This window comes from Mixophyes fleayi, chromosome 3 (assembly GCF_038048845.1).
Source record: "Mixophyes fleayi isolate aMixFle1 chromosome 3, aMixFle1.hap1, whole genome shotgun sequence".
In the NCBI taxonomy this organism is placed as follows: Eukaryota; Metazoa; Chordata; class Amphibia; order Anura; family Limnodynastidae; genus Mixophyes; species Mixophyes fleayi.
Genome location: NC_134404.1, coordinates 320,373,760 through 320,392,012, shown reverse-complemented (window position 1 = coordinate 320,392,012; position 18,253 = coordinate 320,373,760). Strand labels below are relative to the sequence as shown.

General features: G+C 38.2%; 1 protein-coding gene across 1 annotated transcript in view; it reads left to right on the top strand.

Moving 5' to 3' along the window:
• EPAS1 (endothelial PAS domain protein 1) overlaps positions 1-18,253 on the top strand; it is a 97,297-nt gene that overhangs the window by 51,542 nt on the left and 27,502 nt on the right. Inside the window, exon 2 of the mRNA XM_075204125.1 lies at positions 8,695-8,885. Within this exon, the coding sequence (XP_075060226.1) occupies positions 8,695-8,885 (191 nt within the window). The remainder of the gene's footprint in view (positions 1-8,694; positions 8,886-18,253) is intronic.

Sequence of the window (18,253 nt, the reverse complement as noted above, 5' to 3'; positions counted from 1 at the left end):
TATAATTTTCCTTGCAAGCTGCATTTAGAAAGTCACTGGTATAGTTACATAAACAAAGGAAGAAACTTAATTTTGACCCCCATCTCCAAGTTATCTCCCCCTCTGGGGTCAAAGGACTATATTTTGAAGATGTGCAGATGTGACTGAGTCATGAAGTTACTTCACTTGATACATTAAATTGTTTCCTTTTTCTAAATATATTTCAGTAAATTAAGGGGAATTTGGGAAGACAAACGTTGACACAAGTTCTAGCAGTAAGCTGACAGCAGTTGGATACATACTGATAACTACATTACACCGGTATTAAAGAGTGATATCTTTATCCCAGTGTTCTCAGTGTTTCTGCCATCCGGTAATTGTTAATGAATGCAGCTCACAGGGAAATGACTGCCTGTCCTCACTGGGTCTAAACCAGAATGGATCAATTAAACTGTATACTGTAAAATGTGATTTGTAGAATTGAAAATTGAGGGGAGAGCTGTGTTTGTCTGAACACTCTCTGTACAATGGAACAAAGGTCTGAGCAGCACTTGTAGCCGAACACAAAACATTCCTAACAGATTTACCCGAAGCATTTAAATGATTTAGTTTAGTCTCATGATTTGGCTCATATGGGTTCAGCAGAGGAAAACAACTGGGCTGAAGAAAGTTCTCATAATGTGAGGCACTGAGGTGTGGAATTGTACACAGATCCGTGGTTTGCGATTGTCTATTTGTTCAAAAAGTGCGTTCACTTCAAAATACAACAGCCCTAGTGAGTCACTCCGTCACCTACCAGTAATCACATATTGGTTCGACCCTAGCCACAAGTCAGTTACTGCTGGCGGTTTCTATATCATGTGAATATTTGTGACATTTTTAAAGCTGTATTAAAAGTAGTATATGTATAAATGCATCTAGGTTTGACTCTGTTATTAAGATGTAAGACCTACCTGCTAAGTAATGAAATGTGTAACCCCATAAGTGCCACAGTTGTCCTTGGGACCCGATGAAAAACTGTCTGTCCAGGTATATACAAGTACTATGCAAATATGCAATTAAAAAGTAAAACAAAACAAGCAATTTGTTGGGGGATAAAGCTAGGTAAAGGTAGAGCCAGCGCAGCGCCAGATTATATGTACGACAGATGCTGTAGAATGTTATGTATGTGTCTGAATTGTATCACCACGAAAGTTAAGTTTTGGGGGCTTGTTTTGTTCTTTTTTTAGTAAATGCACAGATTCTTAGAACACACAGACATAAGTGTAAATGCTCCATACAATACTTGGAATGCACAATTTGTCCTCTTCAAAACAGTATTTGGAATGTAGAAAACAACATTTCTACAATATTCAGAACACTACTTAGAATTTGCAGAAAAGTGTTTGACATGTTCAAAATACTGTGGAATGTAAAAAGCTATCAGCAAATGTAGTAGAAGGATGATCTGCTTACATATACACCTTGCAATGAAATAATACAATATGGACCTCATTTAGAGTCGGACACAACTTACACTGAAATCGTAAGTTGCATCCTGTTATTTACACAGTATTTTGAGTGGCGCAGATCTTTAGATCTGTGCGAGTTAGAATACTGTGCAAATGACATAAACACACCTCTTTACCTGCCTTATGGGCCGGCGTGCAAGTGTATAATGCACAGCGCCCTGTACAGAAGATAATTTAAAGAAAATGTCCCCCCCCCTCCAAACAGCACAAGGGTTGGTTAGGCTGTTTGGGAGGGGGTGCACAACTATTTTTTACAATTTAATTTTTTTATTCCTTGATTTTTGACATACCCCAAGGTCTCTTGCATCACATAAAAACACCTGCAAGTGATACATTTCCTAGAGAGCTATCTGCGTTTGCTTTCAACTCAAAATAGCATGTAAAGAGCGTGAGCACCCCTTTACATTGCTAGGTTCACCCACTACCTGCAAGTATGATGTATGTATATAACTAAGTGGCGCAAAAAAAACCACGTAGTTATGGTTGGCAGCCTTTGGTAGAGTTGGACAAAATGTTATTTTAAATTACTGTCTACCATTAATAAGTTTATAAATCAGTTAAAATATGAAATCATGACTTTTACCGACACTAATACGCTACGTAGAACATGCATCATACTAGATGTTTGAGATTTAACAGTTCTCTATTTCCGAGTCCCCATTTGTCCTCTAGTGCAAATAATTTAATTTTCCATTTCAGTCTCGTGTAAAACAAAATATGTGCCAGTAAAAAAATGACAGTATCTTTTTTTCTTTTTTAAACTGTATGCTGGGCGCTAGTGGGTGTATACTGGGCACTAGTGGGTGTGTATACTGGGCACTAGTGGCTGTGTCTACTGGGCACTAGTGGCTGTGTCTACTGGGCACTAGTGGCTGTGTATACTGGGCACTAGTGGCTGTGTATACTGGGCACTAGTGGGTGTATTCAGAACGTTGGTGTTATATAAATGTGCTGTGTGCATTAGAGCAATATCAATGGTGTGTGTATGGGAGGGGGGCTTGGACAAAAATTATCTAATATGCAATCTGTCCTCATATGATGATATTTATTGTCATAAACTGCAATGGGGTTCACATAAGAAGCAATTATAATCCAATGTTAATGGCATCAATCGTTGGCATATTATAATAAGGGAGTTTTGACGGTATCCAGGGGTACAGAGGGCCCAGACCGTCCCTATTTAAAGAGTGGTAAAAGTATGATGTTGACCAAGTGAGACTGGGCTGATGGGATTGATGGGATTACTGTATGAACTTGTAAATATTTTCTTGCTTTGTGTTAATTCATTATAATAAGTGATCCAGAGAGTATATTACAGCACCGGTTACAGTAGGTGATCAGACACAAAACAAATAAGAGGATTGGGGACTTTAACACCACCCAGGATCCATTGTAGATTTCATTCATCACTGATTTCAGCCCAGATGAGAAGAACTTCATGCTTCCGAAAAATCCATCAATACAAAAACCCAGCATTTACTTAGGATGCTAATTGTACAGCTCTGCTTTTTAGAAATGATTACAACTCAAAATAGAGTCTCATTTAAAAACAAAAAAAATCTACACGTAGTGGGCCTGATTCATTAAGGAAAGAAAACCAAAAAAAGTAGTAACTTTGCACCTTGGCAAAACCATGTTACATTGAAGAGGGTGGTAAATTTAAAATGTGGGGAACAGATTTATAGTTGGGATAGTACATCTCAGTGTAAAAATAAAGCTAACATTTGTTGTCCCTTTTTAGTTGAGAAGTTCTAAACAGGGTTCTACTCTCCGCAGAAATAATGTGACTACGCTAGAGACCTGGCGATGCTCTCCTTTCCTGGTGCAGGGTCTTTAGGAACAACATTTTTTAAGTGAAAAATATGTTTTTATGTTTTAATGGATTTGCAATCCCAGGCTATAATGGAGGTGATATTCTGCTATATATTTGTTCAATATGACCATGTCCAACATTGTCATTAGCTTTCTGTAAATAGCTTCGCATGAATAGAGAGGCACAAAATAAAGAAAGCCGGATGGGGAACGCTGTAGAGGAGAAAACGCACAGATATGAATATATAAGAACTGGTCCGCAGCCTCGTTGGGGCATGTTCTCATGACACTGCATGTTATTTTTGGCTACTATATAGCTCCCTTGGTATTCCAGTATTGTACTGCAGCCCATGGCTCTCTGATGCCTTCATAAGAACACACTGTGCAGATCAATGAGTCGCAGGCTTTTCCTGTTGTGCCTCCGTCAAGAAACATTTGCTTCCTCCTCTTGAATAAAGTAAACACAATTTATATTGGGACCTATGAAGTTCAATTTTTTTTTTATTTTTTTTAAATAGTGCAGTAAAGACATGGTCTGAAATAAGTCCACCTTCTGTGGTCCTTTCTGGAGGGTAGGAAGGGGGTTACATGTTGCAAAATAGATCCTAAATAGATTTTGTTGGGCAGCATGGTAGCACAGTGATTAGTATCGCTGCTCCGCAGTGCTGGGGTCATGAGCTTGAGTCCTACCAGGGCCCTATTTGTGTGGAGTTTGTATGGTCTCCCTGTGTTTGCATGGGTTTCCTCCAGTGGGCCAAAGATGACCATTCCTCACAACACTGCACTATTAGGCGTCCGTCATGGCCGACCTGATCTATCCACTCTGTCTGAGGGGCCAAACAACCTGAACGCTTCCAATTAGGCCACCTTTATGTGTGCGACTGATCCCATTGTTAGCACGACCGACATAATCATCTTGTATATCGCCGATTTAAGTCAGTGAAATCCAATGTGCTCTGTAATACATCAGACATATCCTTGTGTAGTTCCTCTTTCTTGCAGGATTACTGGCTCCATTACATAATTATTACTAATATAGGAGAAGAGTTTTATAAATGGGAAGTCAATAATAAATGTGAGAATTGTACCGGAAGCATCATCTACCCAAATAAACAAGTAAAGAGAATGTACACTTACATATACTGCAGAAGTGTCTCACACAATGTAATACAAATGTGTGTCTTGTACCCTAAAACTCTATTCTTTATCCAGATACATGTTACTACATGATTGATACTACGGAGAACATTAATTTAAATGTACTTTGTCTTCGTAAATGCCAGATCTGAGGACATTTGTCAGTTTATAACAGGCTTAGGGGCCTAATTAAGACTTAACGGATGTTCTCCCCGTTAAGACTTTTCGGGGCAATTTACTGATTTATGTCGGGACAGTGCGTCCGATAGGAGGTTGTTTCAGCGATTACTTTTTTCTAATGAAGACTCCGTGCTCTGACTTGGAGTCTTAGTTTGCGCTTGTGCAGGTACCATTTGCGTAAAACAGCGCATGGGAGGGCGGTAAAGCTCATCGCTCTCCTGCGATGCTCTAACCATAGGATTGAACGGCTAATCTTCAGATCAGTTGGCCATCGCTTAACAAAAATTACCGACACCAAAGTATTATGGGGACTGCTGTTTACGGAGGTCGTTTGCCTAATGCAGGATAGGTCGCTGATATCTCCTGCGTTAGGTTTTTCTTAAATTACACGTTTACTTCAAATTGCCTAAACTGTGTGGGAAAAGCCATTTCTGCCTAGTTTAGGGCTTCATAAATAGGCCCATTACGCTCTACTGGTTCTCCAGTAGTTGTGGAGCTGCAAGGCTTGAAATAGCTGGAGAACCGCTAGTCTAAACCCTGTCCCGCCTTGTAGCCTGTTAATACCCAGTTTTGTTACCTATCTTGTTCTAAGCACATGGAGAAGATCTGATTCTTTCTTCAGCAAATATTACTATATTTCCAGTGTTAAGTTTTGCTTGATAACATTATAAATACGTACAATATGTCTGTGTACAGCGCTGCAGAATCCTTGAGTCGCCTCATAAATAAAATAAAATAATAGTCTTCTCAAATATAAATATGTAAAAAATATTCAAATACACCGTATGATATAGACACATCCCTGGTATGTTCACAGCACACACTGCAATGTTAGCTATGTTGTATATCACCTGTACATTGTCCCTTTGCAGCAACATGAATAGTCCATGGGGGACATAGGTGAAAATTAGTCCTAAGGAAAAAGTTGGTGCAACCAATCAGCTTTTGTCATCTTTCTAGTGTGTTTTGAGCAATCATCTGATTAGTTGTTACGTGAAACCCCGCCTTCTTTCTTTCCAACAGTGTTACCTGTCCCCCAAATATCAGTCATACAGACCTAATGTACTGTACAGGCGGAGGGCTCAGCTCCCTATCACAGCCACCTGCCTCCCCCTGCTTATCGTATGGGAACCAAACAATGGGAAACACTGATGTTCTGGGTGATTTATAGCAGTATAACAAGGCAGAAAGAATTCAGTGATAATAATAACAGTAGTGTACTGCCCTGGGATTAGCTTGAAAAGGGAAAACATATAGTTTATATTCCTGTGAAACATGGTTTGTATTGTTATAGTAGGTGTATTTGTGAGCATCAAGTGGCCTTGTTTCCTATTTTGTATTACTGTTTGTAGTCCCTTTGATCTGGTAATTTGATTGTTTTGTGCATGAAGCTGATTGTTTTGTTGAGATGCTGAAATACTTCCCCTATCTATCTATCTATCTATCTATCTATCTATCTATCTATCTATCTATCTATCGTGATTGCTATTAGTTTGGAGGGAATGGGGAACGGATTGCAATGTCACTAGTCTTTCTCTGTTCACAGTCCAGATGGGAAACCATTCTGTGTCACTTTTCCCTTCTAAATAATCTGCCCAATATTGCATTGAAAGAGTTGGAAACACTTTTTTGGGCCGACACCCTCCCAAAATCTGATTTGTGCAAGGCAACTTGTATAGGCATATCCTGTTGAATTTGCTCCTTTCCATCAGTGATGTCACCTGAGTTCTAGGGTTAATGTTGTATTCACCCTCTGACGTTGATGCCCTTATGTATGTTGTATGGTGCAGCCTGTGTTCTGCATACATGTGAACCAAACGGCACTGCAACAAGAGCCCCTCTTCCTGGTAATTCTAATTTAACAGAGTAAGCACGGCAGTGTCTATGTGGAAGCTAAGTCTGTTATTACATAGAGAAGTCTTTTCACCCATCCTAAGCTAATTTGCTGTTTTGACTGTGTGAGCACTTTATTATCTCACAGAATGTTAAAAAAAATGAAATTGAAGGGAAAAAAATGGAGAGATTTGCCCCATTGGGGATATAGAGTGGTCTGCTTCATACTGTAGTTCATGTGTGGCCCCCCCTTGTGGTACTAATGGCCACTTCTTAAAAACTTCATGCTGCTCGGCACAGAATTCGACAAGTGGTTTAAGCCAACAATAATAAATTTAAACAAAATATTTTCTGTAAATAAATGATACGTAATATAAACAAATAATGAAATGATAAATAGATATAATAAATTTATAAAACAATAAATAATAAACGTAAGTGAAGAATATAATTAGAGAATTAAAGGCATGTAATTGCAAAGACAAAATATATGTGAGCAGATGGACGATTGTTACTTATGTCAATAGTTAATTTGCTGTCTTGTTTTGACTCCATTCACTACCACAACTTTACAAGTATATGACACCATTTTTGTTGCGAGAATATATCTTTGTAAGAAATATTGATACATTACTTATACATAATCTGGATAAAGGACTGATTTCCATTTTCAGATGTTGAAATATCAATTTAGCATCTGTAACAGTTCTTAGCCATAATAAACTAGTGTGATACAAAGTAGCCATCGGGTATTATGAATTGAATAAGAAGACGTGTGCCCCATTGTAACTCATTATTGAACTGTCCAATGTGTGTTGACATTTCAGGACTAATATGAGTGATAATAGCCTTAGTTACCCTGACTGAGTTTATATTCACTAAAGTATATTTACAATGTGTCAATTAAGTATGTAGGTGTTGATTTTTTTGGTTCATGAACAATTTCAGGTAAGCAGGTCCTCGTGTTCTTTTTGTGAGTAGGTCTTTGTGTTTGGACAATGTCTATGGACAGCCGACACAATGCTTCAGGTAGTCTGGATTTTTGAAACAAAGTTTATAGATAGATTACTATTGTTGAAATACACTCAGTGGCAGCACTCAAAACCAATACTCAATATGGGCCTGATCAGCCCGCAAAGTGGATGCTTTGTGTAATAGACAGGTCCACTTTAATGGTTTTCACATTAGGGGTTAAAATGTATCAAACTGCGAGTTTCCGGCAGGTTTGAAAGTGGAGATGTTGCCTATAGCAACCAGTCAGATTCTAGTTATTTGTTTAGTACATTCTACAAAATGACAGCTAGAATCTGATTAGTTGCTATAGGCAACATCATTACTTTTCAAACACGCCATAAACTCGCAGCTTGATGCATTTAGCCCTAGGACATTATTGTCTTTGAAACATTTTTCACGTCAACATTTATAATGTGTTTTTGTTTATTTTTATTAACAGAAAGCAAAAACACTCATGGATCACAGTTATCAGACCTGTATCTTCCAGTTTAACGTGACACGTCAGGATTTTTATTGAATCAGTCTGTACAAAAGGCAAATTAGACGGCAATTAACTGTAGAGTAGTTTCTCGTGGATGAGCTACATAATGTCCCAGTACAGCTTGCCAAGTGTTATTGATATAGGACAAGCGTAATTCCACTCCCTAAATACATGTCTAACAAACAATTTGTTATATAACATTTTAATGTGTGTATTTGGAAGGATAATCAGTATGTTGCGATGGGGAATCTGCACAATTATTGTCAAAAGTTCTCTGCGTTGGCCAGTGCAATGTCAGTAGAAAGCGAGTGACGGGCGTATTGCAAACCATATTCTATATATAAAAAAAATAACACAACTTTCATCTTAGACTTGCCATATTTTTTTGGTTATAAACTGGAGGTAAATGTGGTGGTATTTGAATATGTATTTAATTTACTGTGATTTTAAAGACAATTTATCTCCATGTTCTGCTTCCTTCACTTTTTTATAGAATTCCCCTCTTAAGGAATTAATTACTAACATTGCATTCAGGTGCATCATTTGCACTAAACCACAGCAACCAATCAGCAATTAGTTATCTGTCTAGTGCCAGTTAGACAATGAAAGGAAATGTCTGGTTGGTTGGCACCTAAACGCAATGTTAGTCAATGACCAAGGTTCTGAAATAACTGTTTGCCTGTCAGACATTTACAAATTTTTTCAATTCAACAACATTTCTAATTTGCATTTGGAATTTCTTTCCAGGAGCAGCTCGGAGAGGAGGAAGGAGAAGTCCCGAGATGCCGCCAGGTGTCGGAGGAGTAAGGAGACGGAGGTGTTCTACGAGTTGGCTCATCAGCTGCCGTTGCCTCAGAACATCAGCTCACACTTGGACAAGGCCTCCATCATGCGCTTGACAATCAGTTTCCTCCGCACACAAAAACTCTTATCGTCCGGTAAGAATAATAAAATGGCAATTATATATGAATTTTTCCCCTCCACTAAATGTTCATGTACCTTTTGAAACTTAAGTTTTCATTTTTTATTTTTTTTTAAGTAACTTACATATTTTCATGGACATAACACGCTAGGTGGCGCTGTTGCTCCAAGTGACATATCATTTTTGCCAAATTAACACTAGGCAGCTGAGACATGCTCACTGTGCACATTACACTTCAGTATGTGGCTTATTTCTTATGTACGTATAACGTATTGGAAAACAGCAATAGGTAACATGTTTGAAAACACTCTGAAGTCAAAGGGGGGTATTAAAAATATCCCCAGCTCGCAGCTCAGGGAGCTGAAATCCAGCGAGTAAATTACTGTATTAACGGTAATATTTTTTCGCGCCCGTGATTTTCACCCGTCTCGCTAACAATTGAATACCCCCCAAAGTGTAATACTGTACACTAGGGGGTATAATTACTATGGGGCGGATCCGCAGAACCGCCGATTTACTGAGCTTTTAAGTCATTTTCTTTGAACGGCAATTTTATTAAAAACAAAACGCTATGGGCTTTGTCTTTAGGAAAATGCCGTTTTAAAAAATGACTTCAAAGTGTCGGGAATCTGTTCTACGGAATTGTACCCTCAGGTCTGCAACCAAGAGTTAATCATTTATCCTGAATCAGTAAAAGCAAACACTAGATCTGTTGCAAATAATTCAATGAAACAATGCTTTGGCTTGGTATGGCATGCTGGGACTTATAGTTCCACAGCAAATGGGAAGCTACAGGATGCCTATTAAAGGCACATTCACTGTAAGTATCGTTTTGCTTTTTATATTAAGTCTTTGAACCCTAATTATCTTTCACTTGTGTTCCTTTTGATTTACTTTGCAAAATGTTTGTGCAGTACAGCTTACTTCACCACACTGGTCCGTTCTTAAAATAACTTTAATAAAAGTAATCTGAACAATGCTGCCGAAAACACTTCATGCTACAGGAACACACAAAATAGAGAGTTGGTAACCCTGCCAAATATTTTAAACCCCTTTAGATATTTGTGAGATCTTTGTAGCAAAAGCTTGGTTATAACACAAGATATCCACATGTTTCCTAGTTTGTTTATAACAGTGCACATTGTCCCACAGACGGACAGAGCGGAGGTTTGAACCAGGGCCATCTTAACAACATTATGGGCCCCCGGGCAAAGCAGTGCACAGGGGCCCCTAGATATAGATATATAGATTTATACATATACAGATATAGATATAGAAATATAGAAATAGAGATAGATAGATGTACTTGCTCAGTGACCCTTGTAGTTTTTTTTCAGGTTTTTTTCTTTTGCAGGATTATTTATTCTCATTAAGAGCCGTGCTTATGGGGCCCCCTTGCCCGTAGGGCCCCCAGGCAGCTGCCCATCGTGCCCAATGGAAAAGATGGCCCTGGTTTGAACCATACCTTAGGAATTGTTGGTAGAGATGTGGTATTCACTCCTGCCTTGCCCTGCTGGCTAACTGCAAAACTACTTGTGTCCTAGATGTAAAACCATTAATCTAGCGGCTAGCTTGCTTCCATCTTCCTAGATCTCATTAGTGCAAGATATGTATTGCTGGGTTCTGCAATGTAGTGCTTGGAGAGTGTGGCTGCACTTTTTGATAATTTTGTAAACACTTGCTGCTAGCATTTGTTGTAGTACAGTGTATTATAGCGTTATACACTGAAATATAGTTTTACTGACAGTAGGTTATATGTTGTCAGTTTTTCAACACAAATCAACATCATCATTTAGTTACAAGTAGAGATGTTCACTGACTCTGTGTTTTGGTTTTGGATTTTGGCAAAACCGCTCTCGTGTGTTTTTGGTTTTGGATCCCTATTTTCTCTTTTTTTAAATCTCTATTTTTTATTTTTTTTTATGCTAAAACCACATAATTTAACTTTTTTTGGGGGGTTTTGTTTTTTTTTGTTTTTGTTTTTCTTTTGTTTTTGTTTTTGTTCCTATATTATTATTATCCTCAATAAAATAGTTATTTCAGTCAATTTTTGTCAAGTGACAAGAACACTGCTACCCCACCTGTTTATGTGTGAGCAATGGCACTGGAGAGTGACAAGAACACTGCTACCCCTCCTGTTTATCTAAGAGTAATGGCACTGGAGACCGGAGAGTGACAAGAACACAGCTACCCCTGTTTCTGTGTGAGCAATGGCGCTGGATCTCCTGGGGAGGGAGGTACTTATGGAATCCAAAACCCGCGAGATCCGACGACGCAAGGATGACGTTTTGCCTCGATTCAGATCCGAGGACGCCGGCTTACGAGCCTACTCGGATCCCCTAAGTTCGGGTGGGTTCGGTTTTCAGAAAACCGAGCCCGAGCATCTCTAGTTACAAGGCACAGCAGTATAACTAATCATTCAAAGTGCAAATCATGCATATAAATAGTACAAGAATATACAAAACTAAAAGAGAAGGGGCAGACGTCAGACAGAGGGTAGAGATGGCGCTGCTTCTGAGAGCTTACAATATAGACCAGTGATGGGCAGCAGGTGGTCCTAGGACCCATGTGGCCCTCCGAGCCGTCACCTGTGGGCCCCAGCTCCTTTCTGCTTTATTGTCCGATTTGATTGTTGTGGCATGTAACACTTGTTTAAAATGCCTGATACGTTATTACAGATAGGTGGCTATTTTATTACGAGCTGTTATTGAATTGTTTGAACTTATTACTGATATTAAGGGTAATGTTGGTTAGGGGTCAGCCCATTGGTTGCCTATCACAGATCTCGATCAATCAGGAGTATATCCTGAATGCAGTAAGGGACCATCTGTTCCTACCAAGCACCTCACAAGGAAGGGACAGCGGTATAGGCCACCTGGTAACAGCTAACTTAGTTAACACCTGATTAAAACGGACGTTTTGTTCCTAGTACACGTACCACAGGTTAAGAGTTCTTTTCTATACCAGTTATCTCCCACACAAAGTGAAAGATTTTTGGATTCTGTCTGTAGCAGCTGGAGAATAATCTCATTATGTCCTGGTTTGGGTGCTCTCTTCTCATTCTTCGGGTAATCTTTCATCTTTTAAGAGTCATGCTGTATGTTGAGTGTTCTCGTTTTTAAGACATTGATCCTGGACAGTGCAGTTACAGCCAATGATATTTGCTTTGGGCTATTATCTAACAAAGTGCAAATTTGCTGTATCATATAGCAATCAGTCGCTTTTATTGTCTAACTTGTACTGGATTAATCAAAGCTTAATGCTAATTAGTTCTATGGTTTATTAGTTCTATGGTTTATTAGTTCTATGGTTTATTAATGGTAATCAGTTCTATGGTTTACTGCACGTTTGCACTTATTTAGTTAATAAACCTCCTATGAGTCCTTACGGTTCTATACAGATATATACAATACAGTTTATAGGTGTGCACCCAACAAATGCATTTAATGTTGTCTTTTTAGAAATAAGGCATGTCAACCTGTACAATATCCTTCTTTTATTTTTAAACATTAAGGTTTGTCTTGGTTTTTTTTTTACTTTGAAATTATAATAGATGTTAATTTATTTTATAAACTAAACAGTACTTAATACATCCTCTCCATAATGCAGATTGTATACACCAAACATCTTACAATGTTTTATTTAATGTTTTCCTAACCGTGGCATTTATGTTGGTGTTAAGAAGTATTTTGTATAGGGCATGGCCTTGATTGTTGGTTATCCCTCGTGTTCGGCATTGCGTTTGCCTGTCATATGCTATAATCTAGAAGATGCATTTTGTTTGTCCATACTGAGCATATTTCTGAATTAGTTCCATAGAGTTGCTGCTTAGAAAGGCAGGAATACGTAAAGGCTAAGTCTGCGTACATACTGACCTTTCTAAGTTGTTTTTAACACATGACAAATGTACATAGATACGCATTAACAGCACAAATGTGGACACTGATTTCTGTTTTCACTTCTGTCTCCATATGCTTAACTTGCGTTAAAAATGCACGTTAAATGCATAATTTTGATACCAGTGTCCAGTGGCAGAATACTAGAAAGATGTGCTGGTAGAAGTGCCCAGCAGACTCCTGTAATTTTCTCTGTGCCCCCTGCCTGCTTCTAAAGCTTCAAATGACTGCTTTCCCCTGCATCAAGAGTAGTCTCAGAGCCTTGTTACATGCACCAGTGCTCTGCCCTGTGACATGGTGCCACCTCTTTATACAGTAAGTGCCCACCAGCACTTTCCTCACCAGGGGGCACACTGCTGATGCCCCTCAACAAAGGTAGTGCGCACTCTCAAATCACAAAGAGGCATGCGGTATTATGGGAAATGGAGTTTGTTGGTTTTTTTTTTACCAGGCAATGAAATACAGTTACTAGTGACACGGCGGAAGAAGGTGGGAAACCTACAAAGTGCCAAGCTTGAAAACTATAGAGAAATGCTGTCGTCAATAGAGGGAGTCTATTATCCACTTAGGACATGGGGAGAATGGTACCTTAAAATAGGAGCACTGTTACGGCACACAAGAATGGAAGGGTTATTTTGAGTGGAAAGTTGAGTTTTCACATTTCCTGTGTATATATAACCAAAAATAAAAACAGCTTCTGTTATGTCTTTGGAGATATGCAATAAAGTTGTGAAAATCAAAAACATAAAAAAAAAAAAAAAAAAAAAGAAAGTACTTGCTGTTGCCTGGTAACAGTGGATTACATATAGAAATGAATACATGATTAAGTGCCGACTGCTATAGTCACTGTGGGGAGCACTGCTATAGTCACTGTGGGGAGCACTGCTAAACGATTTAATAAAGAGTGGAATGCTGTGGATAGTGTACTTAGTGATGTCTGACACTTGTGCACAGTGCTTTCCGTTGAACAATGCTTTCTGAGAAATCCCTATTATTAGATCTGCAACTTATTACATACACGGAGTGACAGCGCCAATTTCTAATTATGTTTTGACAAAATTGCCTTGCCCCATAGTAAATCACACTTAAAGGCTCAATGAAAAGGCAAATACTTTCATATAAGTATTTTCTTTTAGTTTGATTTACTTTTCTTTAATTTAGTACTATTCAGTTTTATTAAATGATGCACACTGAAAATAATTGAGTATGGTATGTACAAATGCATAGGTATTGCGGTTTGTTAATTATTAAATATTTATTCCTACAATGGCAATTTAGCTTTAAGAATACAATATGTGTATTATCAAATTATGCTTTTCTTTATTTTCTTTTTTTTTTACTATATGTTTTGAGCATGCAATATGATATAATAAGGCAATTTATTGTTTCATTACTTTTAGAAATGATAGATGTGATTTTTCCCAATATCATGCAATGTTCTGATACATTTGCTGTCACCATACATGAAGCCATACCAGTTCTCTGTAGATACTTAGTAAATACATTTTGAAAACGAATTCTATAATATATATATATATATATATATATATATATATATATATATATATATATATATATATATATAACTTTATTAGATCAATTTTATTGTATTTTTTATTTCACTTCATGTTTTTACTTTTTATTACATACAGAAAAGTAATTAAGGCACATTTTTCTTAGAATTAAACTCTTTATCAGTTTGTCCCGAACGTATGAAATGATTGGAAAGAAAAAAAACAATTCTGGGTCTGCTGACGGGAATCAGATTAGTTACTTTTCCTGTGAATCCTGTAAAATGAATGTTTTCTCAAAAGTATTATCATGATATCGCCTCTGTGGCTTTAGCATCTGTCCCAGACTTTTCCAAGTCGTGGTTTTGAAAAAGATTAATTGAGTTTGTTTAGTAAATATAATGGATTCAAATTATAAGCACCCTATTTAGATCCCAGATAGCCAGTAGCTATTTCTCTCTGATGCTTCCCAGAGACTTGCTGTCAGATGAGACCAAAGTATGGTTCAAATCAAAGACAACTAAACATTTGGGTATTAGGCAGAGAGAGCCGAGCAGCCATTTTCCAAGTCCTGACGGCCTCTGCACATGTGTTGCAGGCTGATGGGGCAGATTATTAACAATTGAAGGGTTATCACTGGATATTTTCGGGTTGTTCGATGTGCAGTACTGCTCTGACAGGACGCATTTTTCTAAATGAGTTTTTGCCCAGGGGAGGCGGTTTTATCGCTTTGTTTTGTTGAATGGGATGTAAACACTAATGCATGTCATATTTAGCTTTATGCACTTGGTTATGGGATGTTAAGTAGATAAAAACTTACATAGCCCCCATCAATTTAAATGATCAAAAGTAGACTCTTCAAATGTGGCCTTTGTCTGCCCACAGTGGAGGCAGCCATTTTGTGAGCATGGGAATGATATAGTTTTGACTCTCAGCTCTGTACGTAGACAAGCAGCAGGCCTTTACTTGCAAGTTCACATAAATTACTATTTTACACCACTCATCCAAACTACAGATATTCCAGTTTATTAAAATCATCATCTTTAATGGAGTTTATATCTTGGGTGATGATGATGATCTTGTAGTAAATGGATGACAGAATGGAAGAGTTGTGTCACAAAGAGGGGTTGTTTTTTTAAAAGAGGAACAAGTTAGTTATGCACATTCAGATGTGCGCTGTGTGATATCCTATGGATTTTCACTTTTTATTACTTGAAATGTCAGAATTTACATTTATAAAGCTTTTATGTGCTATTTGGTACATTTGGGTAATGGGTTGCTGTGTGGAGACCCATTAGACTTCGGTGATACCCTGATCTGTAGCTGTTTTGGTCCTTACTCCCTCCAGGGGGTATATTTACTAAATTGCAGGTTTGAAAAAGTGGAGATGTTGCCTATAGCAACCAATCAGATTCTAGCTGTCATTTTGTAGAATGTACTAACTAAATGATAACTGGAATCTGATTGGTTGCTATAGGCAACATCTCCACTTTTTCAAACCTGCAACTAAGTAAATATACCCTCAGATCTGTTTATGTTGGCTGTGCACAGTGATATTGGTGCCCATTAACAAATTATTCGGATATCACTATGTATATGGTCCCAAATTATTCTATCTGGCTAAAATCGATTGGGTATTCTTTAAAAACTAGTAGACCCCCTTACTTCTTTAAAATACTCCCATGCAGACCTGATAGCGCTCCCTACTTTTCTTAGTATACTCCATGAGACGGCCATCACCCCCCCCCCTCCCTTACCTACCCTACACCTCCTTCAATGCCCATCCCCTCCCTCTCCCCCCCTTACCCATTACCACTTTGTTATATTGCAATATATTCTACTGTTTTCTGAGTGACATTGCTGGATTTTTACTCTGCTCTGCGATTATTTCAATCAAAATGTTTGTTGTCCAAAGTCTATGTCATTCATTCTTTATTATGCAATAAAATTTTGAGTTAAAAAAAAACAAACTAGTTGCAGATGACAACCTACACTGGCTGACAAATGATTATAGCAGAGCGGCAGTGATCGGATGCCACACAGAATTCAGAGGGTGTTTTCAGGGGAGAGGAAGGGGACAAGAAGCTGCCCAGTATATATGCCCTAAATTTGCACTACACCAGTTCTGTTTTTATTACAACTATTTTATTTTTTTATCCACTTAAACAAACACTTGCAATTCTACACTCGCCCCCATAAAAAATCCTATTAGGTCACATGTTCACATGTAAGTTTCGCTGATATAGTGCAATACAGAGGCGTTTACATTACAACAGATTTGCACTCACTGTTTACAGGCCAATAACGGAACCTTCCACAAACACTCTTCTACTTGTACGTGAATGTTTTTCTGCCAATATCAGCCACTCATTGTTCTTCTGCCTTTATTTGTGCACTTATAAAGTATACTCAATCCAATTTTTGCCAGTACTTTAAATTGACAAACGTATGATAAAAAAGTGCTGAAGTGTTTACTGTACTATGGAAGGAAGAAAAGAGGCTGAGTAATAGAATTTTCATTTTTCAACAAACAAATGTTGAGTAATTTGTGAAAACCGTCATAAGGAGATGGTGGGAATATGGCACAACTGTGAATTTATCTGGGTCGGTCGGTCCTCCAAAACTGATTGTTGGTGTGAGATAGACACTTGATGCGGGGGCCACCGAGGTGCCTATGGCAGAGATGGAGGAACTGTCCACTAGCACGTCACCAATCTACTTTTTATGGGGGGCGGTAAAAGGAAAACCACTACCCTAGAAATCTCACCAAGAGTTTACCAGAAAGCATGTGAGAAACCCTCGTTCTTGGGAGGAATACCATCTACAGTGTACAAACGACCTAGGAGTTGTGAGGATTTTTATAATCTAGCAGGACATTGACATGAGCCAATCCAAATACTGAGTAACAGAATCAGTGTCCAGTTTGGCCACTGAAGTAGACAGCCACACACGACAAGATCCTTGGGATGAGCGAAGGATCACTTCTAGCATGCCTGGGTCCTGTTCGTTCCGTTGGAAGATGACCGCACAAAGACCGATAGTGGTTTTCCCAAATAGCAGTTATTAATGTGACCAATAATTATGTAATTTCCACTGCATTATTACCTAGCATTGAGTTCATTTTCAGGCCATATACGCTGTGATATTAGGCCCAGAATTATCTATCGCAGTGTGTGTGGCCAGCATTGTGCTCTGAGCATAAGACACAAGGGGCCCGAGTCATTAAGGAGAGCAAAGTATAAAAAAGGAGTAACTTTGTACCTTGGCAAAACCATGTTGCATTAGAGGGGGGGGGGGGGTAAATTTAAAATGTGGGGACAGATTTATAGTTGGGGTACGTCATGTCCTAGAACAACATTAAATTTCATGTAAAAATAAAATATCAAATAGTTGTGTGCTACATGACAAAGCAGCTAATATTTCCTTGCATGCACAATAATAAACTATTTTGCATTGTAACATGGTTTGTCCAGGATCAAATTTACTCCTTTTTTGCTTTGCTTTCCTTAATGACCAAAATGTTAGCCCAGAATCCCTTACTCTTAAAGAGCTTTCTTTAATTGTCACTTATTATATCATTTACATCTGCTGGCAGATAAGCCACAACAGATATACCTGTGCATTACACTAGTGACATTTGTTACACATTTAATCTTAGGACTGTGTTGTATAAATTATTGATCGTTCCCCTAAGTTTGATAACATATGGATGTGGCAGGCTTCATATTTTTAATATTTTCAAGAATTTGCAGCATTTGCTTATTAATAATAATCCTAGCTATGGCTAATTAAACCCACAAGAGCAAGTGACAAGCAGTTCATCCAATACATGTACTTAAAGAAAACCAATTGAAAGCCATGGGTGTAACTATGTGGTATAAATTGTATTCCTTCACTCATCCACTCTTTCCTCAAAATATTTCTTCCCTCCAGTCCATGTCATCTGATCGCACAATTCCATTTCTGAGATTTCTGAT